Here is a 14,557-nt window from a genome sequence, read left to right as displayed (position 1 = left end):
TTTATTTATGAATAAAATTTTACAGGTACTACAAGGTAAATACAGAATGGATATACAGCATGGAACGCAGCAGCAATTATCTAAGAAGACTTATTTATTTATTAAGTAAAACATTTATTTATATTGCTTGATACTCATGAAAGGAAGGAGATGAACTACACAAACTTTATAGGAACATGATTGACTTGAACTATATATATATATATATGTTTGTGTATGTTTGTGTGTCTGTCGACCTGCCAGCACCTTCATTTGGTAAGTCACATCATATATATATATATAACGGGAAGAACCCACCAGGCCTCAATCTCCGCTAATTTCAAGTTGCCGCCACTCATACCTCACCTGTCATTCAACAACATCTTTGCCTCTGCACTTCTGCCTCGACTGACATCTCTGCCCAAACTCTTTGTCTTTAAATATGCCTGCTTGTGTCTGTATATGTGTGGATGGATATGTGTGTGTGTGCGAGTGTATACCCGTCCTTTTTTCCCCCAAAGGTAAGTCTTTCCGCTCCCGGGACTGGAATGACTCCTTACCCTCTCCCTTAAAACCCACATCCTTTCGTCTTTCCGTCTCCTTCCCTCTTTCCTGATGAGGCAACAGTTTGTTGCGAAAGCTTGAATTTTGTGTGTATGTTTGTGTTCGTATGTGTGTCTGTCGACCTGCCAGCACCTTCATTTGGTAAGTCACATCATCTTTGTTTTTAGGTATATTTTTCCTACGTGGAATGTTTCTTTCTATTATAACTATTTTCCACGAGGAAAAATGATCCTAATCCTACTCCTAATGATCCAACTCCCCAAGACACTATCCAAATTGAACCATGCCTGGAACAGTTCCGTCCTCCGTCACAGCGGGACCCACCTCCTCTTCCTCAAAATCACCCTCTCCTAACCTTCCAGGAATTTCTGACTTCCAGCCTTGCCTCTCAATCCTTCTTAAAAAACCTTAATCCTACTCCCAACATCACCACTGCTGGAGCCCAGGCCATCCGTGATCTGAAGGCTGACCAATCCATCGTCATTCTTCCGGCGGACAAGGGTTCCACGACTGTGGTACTTGATCGTCGGGAGTATGTGGCTGAGGGACTGCGTCAGCTTTCAGACAACACTACTTACAGAGTTTGCCAAGGTAATCCCATTCCTGATGTCCAGGCGGAGCTTCAAGGAATCCTCAGAACCTTAGGCCCCCTACAAAACCTTTCACCTGACTCCATCAACCTCCTGATCCCACCAACACCCCGCACCCCTACCTTCTACCTTCTTCCCAAAATTCACAAACCCAATCATCCCGGCCGTCCCATTGTAGCTGGTTACGAAGCCCCCACAGAACGCATCTCTGCCTACGTAGATCAACACCTTCAACCCATTACATGCAGTCTCCCATCCCTCATCAAAGACACCAACCACTTTCTCGAACGCCTGGAATCCCTACCCAGGCTGTTACCCCCCGGAAACCATCCTTGTAACCATTGATGCCAATTCCTTATACACAAATATTCCGCATGTCCAGGGCCTCGCTGCGATGGAGCACTTCCTTTCACGCCGATCACCTGCCGCCCTACCTAAAACCTCTTTCCTCATTACCTTAGCCAGTTTCATCCTGAAGGCTTCTTCACTTTTGAAGGCCAGACATACCAACAATTAAAGGGAACAGCCATGGTTACCAGGATGGCCCCCTCGTACGCCAACCTATTCATGGGTCGCTTAGAGGAAGCCTTCTTGGTTACCCAGGCCTGCCAACCCAAAGTTTGGTACAGATTTATTGATGACATTTTCATGATCTGGACTCACAGTGAAGAAGAACTCCAGAATTTCCTCTCCAACCTCAACTCCTTTGGTTCCATCAGATTCACCTGGTCCTACTCTAAATCCCATGCCACTTTCCTTGACGTTGACCTCCACCTGTCCAATGGCCAGCTTCACACGTCCGTCCACGTCAAACCCACCAACAAGCAACAGTACCTCCATTATGACAGCTGCCACCCATTCCACATCAAACGGTCCCTTCCCTACAGCCTAGGTCTTCGTGGCAAACGAATCTGCTCCAGTCCGGAATCCTTGAACCATTACACCAACAACCTGAAAACAGCTTTTGCATCCCGTAACTACGCTCCCGACCTGGTACAAAAGCAAATAACCAGAGCCACTTCCCCATCTCCTCAAACCCGGAACCTTCCACAGAAGAACCCCAAAAGTGCCCCACATGTGACAGGATACTTTCCGGGACTGGATCAGATTCTGAATGTGGCTCTCCAGCAGGGATACGACTTCCTCAAATCCTGCCCTGAAATGAGATCCATCCTTCATGAAATCCTCCCCACTCCACCAAGAGTGTCTTTCCGCCGTCCACCTAACCTTCGTAACCTCTTAGTTCATCCCTATGAAATCCCCAAACCACCTTCCCTACCCTCTGGCTCCTACCCCTGTAACCGCCCCCGGTGTAAAACCTGTCCCATCCACCCTCCCACCACCACCTATTCCAGTCCTGTAACCCGGAAGGTGTACACGATCAAAGGCAGAGCCACGTGTGAAAGCACCAACGTGATTTACCAACTGACCTGCCTACACTGTGAAGCGTTCTATACGGGAATGACCAGCAACAAACTGTCCATTCGCATGAATGGACACAGGCAGACAGTGTTTGTTGGTAATGAGGATCACCCTGTGGCTAAACATGCCTTGGTGCACGGCCAGCACATCTTGGCACAGTGTTACACCATCCGGGTTATCTGGATACTTCCCACTAACACCAACCTGTCAGAACTCCGGAGATGGGAACTTGCCCTTCCGCATATCCTCTCTTCTCGCTATCCGCCAGGCCTCAATCTCCGCTAATTTCTAATTTCAATTTGCCGCCGCTCCTACCTCACCTGTCTTTCAACATCATCTTTGCCTCTGTACTTCCGCCCCGACTGACATCTCTGCCCAAACTCTTTGCCTTTACAAATGTCTGCTTGTGTCTGTGTATATGCGGATGGATGTGTGTGTCTGTGCGCGAGTGTATACCTGTCCTTTTTTTCCCCCTAAGGTAAGTCTTTCCGCTCCCGGGATTGGAATGACTCCTTACCCTCTCCCTTAAAACCCAAATCCTTTTGTCTTTCCCTCTCCTTCCCTCTTTCCTGACGAGGCAACCGTTGGTTGCGAAAGCTAGAATTTTGTGTGTATGTTTGTGTTTGTTTGTGTGTCTATCGACGTGCCAGCGCTTTTGTTTGGTAAGTCTCATCATCTTTCTTTTTATATATCTGCCCAAACTCTTTGTCTTTAAATATGTCTGCTTGTGTCTGTATATGTGTGGATGGATATGTGTGTGTGTGTGTGTGTGTGTGTGTGTGTGTGTGCGAGTGTATACCCGTCCCTTTATATATATATATATATATATATATATATATATATATATAAAATAGAGGGAAACATTCCACGTGGGAAAAATGGTGTCTGTGTATGTGTGGATGGATATGTGTGTGTGTGCGCGAGTGTATACCTGTCCTTTTTTCCCCCTAAGGTAAGTCTTTCCGCTCCCGGGATTGGAATGACTCCTTACCCTCTCCCTTAAAACCCATATCCTTTTGTCTTTCCTTCTCCTTCCCTCTTTCCTGACGAGGCAACCGTTGGTTGCGAAAGCAGAATTTTGTGTGTATGTTTGTGTTTGTTTGTGTGTCTATCGACCTGCCAGCGCTTTTGTTTGGTAAGTCTCATCATCTTTCTTTTATATATATATATATATATATATATATATATATATATATATATATATATATATATATACACACACACACACACACACACTTACCACACTGATGTACATACTTGTAGGATCTTAAGATATTTAGTGGGGCACCGCTCTTAGAAACGGTAACAGAGGGGTACCACTCTTAGAAACAGCAATAGTGGGGACACCACACTTAGAAACAGTATTAGGTATAGGAACTTTTACATTATATCAAGTTAACATGTATTTTATTTATCATATTTTATTTTGTGTAGTCCACTGCAGGAGATGACTTTACTAGTATTTATGAAGTATTTAGCAACCATCCCATGAACCTATCCTCCTACAGAGGGCTGTCTTGAAGTTTGAAATATGTGTAAATTTTATTCCAGGAGGCAAGATGAATTTTAAGTTGAAAATTCTAGCGAGTTGCCACAATTATCTTCAAATGTTGCAAGTGTAACGAAAAAAAAAAAAAAAAGAAAAAAAAAAAAAGAAAAAAAAAGAAAGAGCTAACAAATAAAATGTGTATTTCAATCTGAATGTAATGTCATTCACATGTCAGCACAATGATATTGATTGTAACGTAAAAATTTACTATATTTTTCATTTAATTCTGTATATGTACTATATGACAACAATGTAACTATCTCATGTAATGATTAATTGTAAATATTTGTATATTTATGTACTTACTATATCAAGAAATGTATTTTAAGGAGATGTTAATGAACTGCAAAGGACTTGTGCATGTAGCAGCACATGATTCATATAAATGGAAGTGAAAATGCAAAGAAGAAACCAACGTGATGGAACACTTGTCAAGAAATATTTACGTAGTGTCAATATGCCTTGAAGTGTATGGTGTAGTGGAAGCCGGCAGGTCTTCAGGTTGGTGTAAAAGACAAGCTCATCACCTGTCGTAGGCAGTGAGGTGTTTCCTGTGCCCTCATTGACCATTTATACCCCGGTAGACGCCACCAAAATTCGACTGCTGGAGATCACAATTTCGTGTTGACACATTGAACAAACTTTGGATTTTCTTCAAGTCACGTGCAAGAGATCCAGGCAGTACACACACACTCAGAATCCGATACTACGTTTAAAGACATTGGAGCAATATAATAGAAACATTTATTGTTCGAATTAATTCCATTGTAAACATGAATCATGTGAACTGAATTCAAACGCTGTGCTAAGCAACGATAATACGCTGCAATTCAAAGACATTAATATTACGACTCCTAAAGAAGATACAGACCAAGAAGACTGTATACAACGACTGATATGCAAAGAGTATTGTGCTCAGAAATATTTTTTGTAATATGTAAATTTCTTATTTTCTCATATATATGTATCTATGTAAATTTTCTATACTGCCACGCTCGCTAGCGGAGCGTGTCAGTAGAGGAGGCATTGTAATGGTACTTTGACTTCCGCGCCTCCGCCAATACAAAGATATAATTTACGATCGCGCACGCAGAAGAGCGCTGCGCCAGCGACTGATTTTTATAAATAATTTTGTTCGTTTTTTTACTTTTGCGTAGGTTTTTGTTTTTAACAACTAATTGATGTCACTCTCTCTCTCTTGTCTTCATACGAAAAACGTGTATTTTCGGCGATGTGTTGAATGTGCTTTTGGGTGGAAATTAAAATTACATTACAAAGCGAGGTTGTTTCAATAGTGATTCGAGGTGGTTATCATCAAATTTGTAAATTGATCATGACAGTGACAACTTGAAGAAGTTTTCAACAGATGGAGAAAAGTGAAAGATGGGTCGTCCTACAAGAGAAATTAGGAAGACAGCCATGAAGACTATATTGTAATTAGTACTGCGTATCTAACAAGATTATAAGGTAAATTTCAATTAATTTCTGATGCTATTTCTGTACAGTCGCTTTTTGTAGTGTTGCCGACCCGGTCTGCCATGCACGGTCAAATTACAGCATGATCTCAATCAATAATACGAAGTCCGCCTTATCCGTAACTGAAACCACCAAAATTCCAAACCCAATCAGATTTTATATTTTATATTTTTCACGGCAGAACCCCGAAGGAGGAGGGAACACTACAGACTGCTAGTGATACGAGGTCGTTGGGATCCAGCACGGCGTTCCGTATTACCCTCCTGAACCCACCGATTCCATTCTGCTAACAGTCATTGGATCTCGACCAACGCAAGCAGCAATGTCGCGATACAATAAACCGCAATCATGATAGGCTACAATGCGACCTTTATCAAAGTCGGAAACGTGATGGTACGCATTACTCCTCCTTACACGAGGCATCACAACAACGTTTCACCAGGCAACGTCGGTCAACTGCTGTTTGTGTATGAGAAATCGGTTGGAAACTTTCCTCATGTCAGCACGTTGTAGGTGTCGCCACCGGCGCCAACTTTGTGTGAATGCTCTGAAAAGCTAATCATTTGCATATCACAGCATCTTCTTCCTGTCAGTTAAATTTCGCGTCTGTAGCACGTCATCTTCATGGTGTAGCAATTTTAATGGCCAGTAGTGTAATAGTCATGTATCGCCCATATCAAGGGCAGATTGTAAAACTGCCAGTGCAGTCATAAGATCTGAGAAGTATGAAAGTGTTTGTAGGTTTCATATGCTCAAAATACACACACTAAAAAAAATCGTCTTGTTTCTCAGAACCTTCACAGTGTCACCCCTCTCTTGATCATTATTAGGCCAGGAGGAAGTCTGCTGAAGATTGTAACTTATGATTAATATCCATCCAAGAGGAGGAATGAAGGAAGCTTGTGATTTAATGCCTCATTAGTCTTAAGTTAACTTGAAATAAAACTCTCTTCTGGGCAAAAATAGGGAACAATATTAGCTGTAGCCTTGTTGGATGAACCATGCTGATATTCATCTTAAATGATCTGTGAAAATTCTGGGTTGGACAGTTGGACGAAGACGTGAAACCTAACGTTTTTACATTCACATCCAATGTCTTAATGTGTATCACCTTGCTCACTCTTACAAAGAGAAAATAATTCAGTTTTATAACACATAAGTAACAAAGTTCAAGAGTAAATCAAATAAATAAAAAAAGCAAAATGCATTGCGTAAGACAGATACTGTAAAAGTTTCCTATGCCATGAGCAACAGAGGCCACACACAAAATAGAATTTAACTATTGTAATTCTTAAGTTTCCAAAATTCTGCTCAAAAAGCTGAAGAATGAATAGATACGGCACGATGATGTAGCAGGTAGAGCTTCAGTCAATCGTTGGCTGTACTTCCGATCAACAGGCAGTACAACTATATATCATAACAACACCTGACTCTGTTCTGTATATCCTGCACAATGCTTGTGATTTCAATTCAAAACTATTCCCAGAATAATAAATCAATAACATAAAATAAACATACCATTTAATTGGCCATTTACCTCCCTGCGTTGCTGTGTAATATTCATGATCTCCTCCCAAAGCTCTTGATAGGCCAAAATCACTAATTTTTGCTTGATGTCTTGAAGCAAGAAGGATATTTCTTGCTGCTAAATCTCTATGGACAAATCGTTGTTCCTCCAGGTATTTCATACCTGTCAAAATGAATTCTATAATACACAAATATAAGCTGGCACTGCAAATTACAAATGTTATAAAAATAGATGCTAAAATGCACAAAAATAAGCTGGCATTGTAAATAAAAATGATATTAAACAAAACTTAAATAAGTACTAAAATGTTACAGTATTGAATGTTAAGCAGATGCAAACTAGAGTACTACTCACCACAAGCAATTTGGGAAGCCCATAATTTAAGCTCATAATTTGGATTAACTTTCTCAGGGAAATTCCGCAAAAATTCTAACATTGAACGTAACTTAACTAATTCCTGAACCTAAAAAATATGAACTGTGTTTAAGCACTGTAATAGGAATGAAAAACACAAGATATGTTGCCTCTAATAACTACTGTAATGATTACAAATAAAATGATGCAAAAATTAAATAAAATAAAGAGTACAAAAAAATTCCATGCACTAAAACGTAAATCAATAATAATTTCAATCCACAAAACGCAACAAGAATTTACCATCAGAAGTGGTGGCCCCATGGAGACTCCTATAAGTCTTACAACACAATGATGGTTTAGATTCATCATTACTCTCGCTTCACGCAAAAATTCATCACGATTTTTTTCCACATGCTCCTGATGTAAAGTCTTGATAGCAACTTTTTCCTAAAAAGATAACAACTAACCAATAAATCATTTCTTGCACATAACAATATAATGTCTTAAAACATAATTTTGACAATTTGTAATATTAGGCAAAATAAGTGTAGAAATCACATACTATTACGTCCTTGTCTCATAGTGTTAAACAAAAAGTAAGCAGCCCAAGAAAACATAAAACTTGGAAAACAGTGACCTGCTACAAAATGAAACCTGCATCAACAAAAATATCACATTTGGGCCAAAGGAGTTACTTACTGCTGATACAATAAAATAGCAGATGAAACAGTCTACACTACGAGCCAAGAGGCAGAAACAGCCCTAGGTTAACAAAGGGATTTTTGTTAGCAATTGTATCATATGAGTTGAGGAAATTAATGAAAATAAAAATGTTGTATTGGCACAGAGATTCAGGACACAAGGTTATGAAAAGAATGAAAACCAGAGAGACTGGAAATTCAAGATGTTATGAAAATACTTTAAAAGACAAAGTGACTGAAATAAGCAGAAAATTAATGGTGGTAGTTATTGTCATCATCATCATCATCATCATCATTATTATTTCTATTTTTCTCAGACCTTAGGTCTGGTTAAAAATGGAAAGTGACGCGGACCTTCATCAAGCGTGACTTCCTTTTAACTGTACGGTATATGTTACACTGTATTTAGGAATTTTCGGGTTATTGAACACGTACAATAATTACGGATTTCTGTAGTTGTATATATACGTTTGGATGTAGCTGTATTGCATTGATGTACTGGTGGATATTGTGTGGTATGACTCCTGTAGTTGACAGTATAATCAGTATAATGTCAACTTTATCCTGATGTCACATGTCCTTGACTTCCTCAGCCAGTTGGATGTATTTTTCAATTTTTTTCTCCTGTTTTCTTCTGTATATTTGTTGTATTGGGTATGGATATTTCGATTAGTTGTGTTAATTTCTTCTTTTTATTGGTGAGTATGATGTCAGGTTTGTTATGTGGTGTTGTTTTATCTGTTATAATGGTTCTGTTCCAGTATAATTTGTAATCATCATTCTCCAGTACATTTTGTGGTGCATACTTGTATGTGGGAATGTGTTGTTTCATTAGTTTACGTTTTATGGCAAGTTGTTGATGTATTATTTTTGCTACATTGTCATGTCTTCTGGGGTATTCTGTATTTGCTAGTATTGTACATCCACTTGTGATGTGATCTACTGTTTCTATTTATTGTTTGCAAAGTCTGCATTTATCTGTTGTGGTATTGGGATCTTTAATAATATGCTTGCTGTAATATCTGGTATTTATTGTTTGATCCTGTACTGCAATCATGAATCCTTCCGTAGCCATGTGTTGGATGCGTCTTGATCGATGTGTGGCTGTGTTAGATGATACCGGTGCTTGCCATGTAGTGTCTTCCCCTTCCAATTTACTTTCTTCGTATCTGTTGATGTTATGTGATCTAAAGGGTTGTAGAAGTGGTTATGAAACTGCAGTGGTGTAGCCGATGTATTTATATGAGTGATTGCTTTGTGTATTTTGCTAGTTTCTGCTCGTTCTAGAAAGAATTTTCTTAAATTGTCTACCTGTCCATAATGCAGAATTTTGTGTGTATGTTTGTGTTTGTTTGTGTGTCTATCGACGTGCCAGCGCTTTCGTTTGGTAAGTCACATCATCTTTGTTTTTAGATATGACCATAATGTAGGTTTTTTATGTCGATGAATCCCCTTCCTGTGGTTATGAAATTGCAGTGGTGTAGCCGATGTATTTATATGAGTGACTGCTTTGTGTATTTTGCTAGTTTCTGCTCGTTCTAGAAAGAATTTTCTTAAATTGTCTACCTGTCCATAATGTAGGTTTTTTATGTCGATGAATCCCCTTCCTCCCTAATGTGGATCTTTCTGTTGCTGAATGTATGTGATGTATTCTATATTTGTGGCATTGTGAATGTGTAAGTGTATTGAGTGCTTCTAGGTCTGTGTTACTCCATTTCACTACTCCAAATGAGTAGGTCAATATTGGTATAGCATAAGTATTTATAGCTTTTGTCTGTCAATTCTGTTTTCAGTATTTTTGTTAGTCTTTGTCTATATTTTTCTTTTAGTTCTTCTTTAATATTTGTATTATCTATTCCTATTTTTTGTCTGTATCCTAGATATTTATAGGCATCTGTTTTTTCCATCGCTTCTATGGAGTCACTGTGGTTATTCAATATGTAATCTTCTTGTTTAGTGTGTTTTCCCTTGACTATGCTATTTTTCTTACATTTGTCTGTTCCAAAAGCCATATTTATATCATTGCTGAATACTTCTGTTATCTTTAGTAATTGGTTGAGTTGTTGATTGGTTGCTGCCAGTAGTTTTAGATCATCCATGTATAGCAAATGTGTGATTTTGTGTGGGTATGTTCCAGTAATATTATATCCATAATTTGTATTATTTAGCATGTTGGATAGTGGGTTCAGAGCAAGGCAGAACCAGAAAGGACTTAATGAGTCTCCTTGGTATATTCCACGCTTAATCTGTATTGGCTGTGATGTGATATTATCTGAATTTGTTTGGATATTAAGTGTGGTTTTCCAGTTTTTCATTACTATGTTTAGGAACTGTATCAATTTAGGACCTACTTTGTATATTTCCAATATCTGTAGTAACCAAGAGTGGCGTGCCCTATCAAAAGCTTTTTGGTAATCAATGTATGCGTAGTGTAGCGACCTTTGTTTAGTTTTAGCTTGATATGTCACCTCTGTATCTGTTATCAGTTGCTCTTTACATCCTCATACTCCTTTGCAACAGCCTTTTTGTTCTTCATTTATAATTTTGTTCTGTGTTGTATGTGTCATTAATTTCTGTGTGATGACTGAAGTTAATATTTTGTATATTGTTGGTAGGCATGTTATGGGGCAATATTTAGCTGGGTTTGCTGTGTCTGCTTGATCTTTAGTTTTCAGATAGGTTATTCCATGTGTAAGTGTATCAGGGAATGTGTATGGGTCTGCAATGTAACTGTTAAATAATTTATGAATATAATAGAGGGAAACATTCCACGTGGGAAAATTATATCTAAAAACAAAGATGATGTGACTTACCAAACGAAAGTGCTGGCAGGTCGATAGACACACAAACAAACACAAACATACACACAAAATTCAAGCTTTCGCAACCAACGGTTGCTTCGTCAGGAAAGAGGGAAGGAGAGGGAAAGACGAAAGGATGTGGGTTTTAAGGGAGAGGGTAAGGAGTCATTCCAATCCCAGGAGCGGAAAGACTTACCTTAGGGGGAAAAAAGGACAGGTATACAGCGCGCGCGCGCGCACGCACACACACACACACACACACACACACACACACACACACACACACACACACACACACACATATATCCATCCGCACATACACAGACACAAGCAGACAGCCAGAAATTTGCTATTTTATCTTTTCCAGGGGCTTTCCAATTGTGAGTAGAATTAATTGCTTGGGCGACTTCATGTTGCAAAATTATCACTTCACGCATTTGTGGTATCATCTTGTATGTGTCTGTTTCTGCTTGTATCCACCGTGCATGCCTGTTATGTTGTACCGGGTTTGCATATGTTGCTCCAGAAGTGTTCCATGTCTGTTATGTTTGGTGGATTGTCTATTTTAATGTGTGTGTTATCTATTGTCTGGTAAAATTTCTTTTGGTTTGTGTTGAATGTTTGGTTTTGTTTCCTTCTATTTTCACTTTTATTGTATCTTCTAAGGCGTTTGGCCAATGCTTGTAATTTCTGCTTCTTTTCATCTAATTGCTCTATCGCTTCTTGTTGTGAGATTTTACCTAACCTTTTTCGTTTTTTTCTAACATTTCATTTCTTATAAATTGTGTTAGCTGTCCGATGTCTTTTCTCAGTTTTTCTATTCTGATATGTAGCCTGTGTTGCCATGCTGGTTTTGTGGGTTTCTTCTGTGTGTTGGTTGGTTCTGATCTCTGCCTAGTGTGTATATTTAGTGTAGTGAGTGCTCCTATATAAACAAGTAGTTGTAACTCTTCCATAGTTGTGTTTTCATTTATTTTGTTGGGTATGATTGTGTTCCCCCCATGAACCATGGACCTTGCCGTTGGTGGGGAGGCTTGCGTGCCTCAGCGATACAGATGGCCGTACCGTAGGTGCAACCACAACGGAGGGGTATCTGTTGAGAGGCCAGACAAACATGTGGTTCCTGAAGAGGGGCAGCAGCCTTTTCAGTAGTTGCAGGGGCAAGAGTCTGGATGATTGACTGATCTGGCCTTGTAACATTAACCAAAACGGCCTTGCTGTGCTGGTACTGCGAACGGCTGAAAGCAAGGGGAAACTACAGCCGTAATTTTTCCCGAGGACATGCAGCTCTACTGTATGATTAAATGATGATGGCGTCCTCTTGGGTAAAATATTCTGGAGGTAAAATAGTCCCCCATTCGGATCTCCGGGCGGGGACTACTCAAGAGGATGTCGTTATCAGGAGAAAGAAAACTGGCATTCTACGGATCGGAGCGTGGAATGTCAGATCACTTAATCGGGCAGGTAAGTTAGAAAATTTAAAAAGGGAGATGGATAGGTTAAAGTTAGATATAGTGGGAATTAGTGAAGTTCGGTGGCAGGAGGAACAAGACTTTTGGTCAGGTGATTACAGGGTTATAAATACAAAATCAAATAGGGGTAATGCAGGAGTAGGTTTAATAATGAATAAAAAAATAGGAGTGCGGGTTAGCTACTACAAACAGCATAGTGAACGCATTATTGTGGCCAAGATAGACACAAAGCCCATGCCTACTACAGTAGTACAAGTTTATATGCCAACTAGCTCTGCAGATGATGAAGAAATAGATGAAATGTATGACGAGATAAAAGAAATTATTCAGGTAGTGAAGGGAGACGAAAATTTAATAGTAATGGGTGACTGGAATTCGTCAGTAGGAAAAGGGAGAGAAGGAAACATAGTAGGTGAATATGGATTGGGGGGAAGGAATGAAAGAGGAAGCCGCCTTGTAGAATTTTGCACAGAGCATAACTTAATCATAGCTAACACTTGGTTCAAGAATCATGAAAGGAGGCTGTATACATGGAAGAAGCCTGGAGATACTGACAGGTTTCAGATAGATTATATAATGGTAAGACAGAGATTTAGGAACCAGGTTTTAAATTGTAAGACATTTCCTGGGGCAGATGTGGATTCTGACCACAATCTATTGGTTATGAACTGCAGATTGAAACTGAAGAAACTGCAAAAAGGTGGGAATTTAAGGAGATGGGACCTGGATAAACTGAAAGAACCAGAGGTTGTAGAGAGTTTCAGGGAGAGCATTAGGGAACAATTGACTGGAATGGGGGAAAGAAATACAGTAGAAGAAGAATGGGTAGCTCTGAGGGATGAAGTGGTGAAGGCAGCAGAGGAAAAAGTAGGTAAAAAGACGCGGGCTAATAGAAATCCTTGGGTAACAGAAGAAATATTGAATTTAATTGATGAAAGGAGAAAATATAAAAATGCAGTAAATGAAGCAGGCAAAAAGGAATACAAACGTCTCAAAAATGAAATCGACAGGAAGTGCAAAATGGCTAAGCAGGGATGGCTAGAGGACAAATGTAAGGATGTAGAGGCTTGTCTCACTAGGGGTAAGATAGATACTGCCTACAGGAAAATTAAAGAGACCTTTGGAGAGAAGAGAACCACTTGTATGAATATCAAGAGCTCAGATGGCAACCCAGTTCTAAGCAAAGAAGGGAAAGCAGAAAGGTGGAAGGAGTATATAGAGGGTTTATACAAGGGCGATGTACTTGAGGACAATATTATGGAAATGGAAGAGGATGTAGATGAAGATGAAATGGGAGATAAGATACTGCGTGAAGAGTTTGACAGAGCACTGAATGACCGAGTCAAAACAAGGCCCCGGGAGTAGACAACATTCCATTAGAACTACTGATGGCCTCGGGAGAGCCAGTCATGACAAAACTCTACCATCTGGTGAGCACGATGTATGAGACAGGCGAAATACCCTCAGACTTTAAGAAGAATATAATAATTCCAATCCCAAAGAAAGCAGGTGTTGACAGATGTGAAAGTTACCGAACTATCAGTTTAATAAGTCACAGCTGCAAAATACTAACGCGAATTCTTTACAAACGAATGGAAAAACTGGTAGAAGCCGACCTCGGGGAAGATCAGTTTGGATTCCGTAGAAATGTTGGAACACGTGAGGCAATACTGACCTTAAGACTTATCTTGGAAGAAAGATTAAGAAAAGGCAAACCTACATTTCTAGCATTTGTGGACTTAGAGAAAGCTTTTGACAATGTTGACTGGAATACTCTCTTTCAAATTCTGAAGGTGGCAGGGGTAAAATACAGGGAGCGAAAGGCTATTTACAATTTGTACAGAAACCAGATGGCAGTTATAAGAGTCGAGGGGCATGAAAGGGAAGCAGTGGTTGGGAAAGGAGTGAGACAGGGTTGTAGCCTCTCCCCGATGTTATTCAATCTGTATATTGAGCAAGCAGTAAAGGAAACAAAAGAAAAATTCGGAGTAGGTATTAAAATTCATGGAGAAGAAGTAAAAACTTTGAGGTTTGCCGATGACATTGTAATTCTGTCAGAGACAGCAAAGGACTTGGAAGAGCAGTTGAACGGAATGGACAGTGTCTTGAAAGGAGGAT

At 39.6% G+C, this 14,557-nt stretch overlaps 1 protein-coding gene across 6 annotated transcripts in view; it reads right to left on the bottom strand.

Moving 5' to 3' along the window:
* LOC126176812 (tyrosine-protein kinase Shark) overlaps positions 1-14,557 on the bottom strand; it is a 165,417-nt gene that overhangs the window by 67,995 nt on the left and 82,865 nt on the right. For all 6 annotated transcript variants that reach the window (XM_049924004.1, XM_049924017.1, XM_049924010.1 and 3 more), the window contains exons 12-14: positions 7,766-7,912; positions 7,463-7,571; positions 7,099-7,270 (exon numbers count right to left, since the gene is read on the bottom strand). In XM_049924004.1, the coding sequence (XP_049779961.1) occupies positions 7,099-7,270; positions 7,463-7,571; positions 7,766-7,912 (428 nt within the window). The remainder of the gene's footprint in view (positions 1-7,098; positions 7,271-7,462; positions 7,572-7,765; positions 7,913-14,557) is intronic.

This window comes from Schistocerca cancellata, chromosome 1 (assembly GCF_023864275.1).
Source record: "Schistocerca cancellata isolate TAMUIC-IGC-003103 chromosome 1, iqSchCanc2.1, whole genome shotgun sequence".
Classification (NCBI taxonomy): Eukaryota; Metazoa; Arthropoda; class Insecta; order Orthoptera; family Acrididae; genus Schistocerca; species Schistocerca cancellata.
This window is presented reverse-complemented; position numbering and strand designations above follow the sequence as displayed.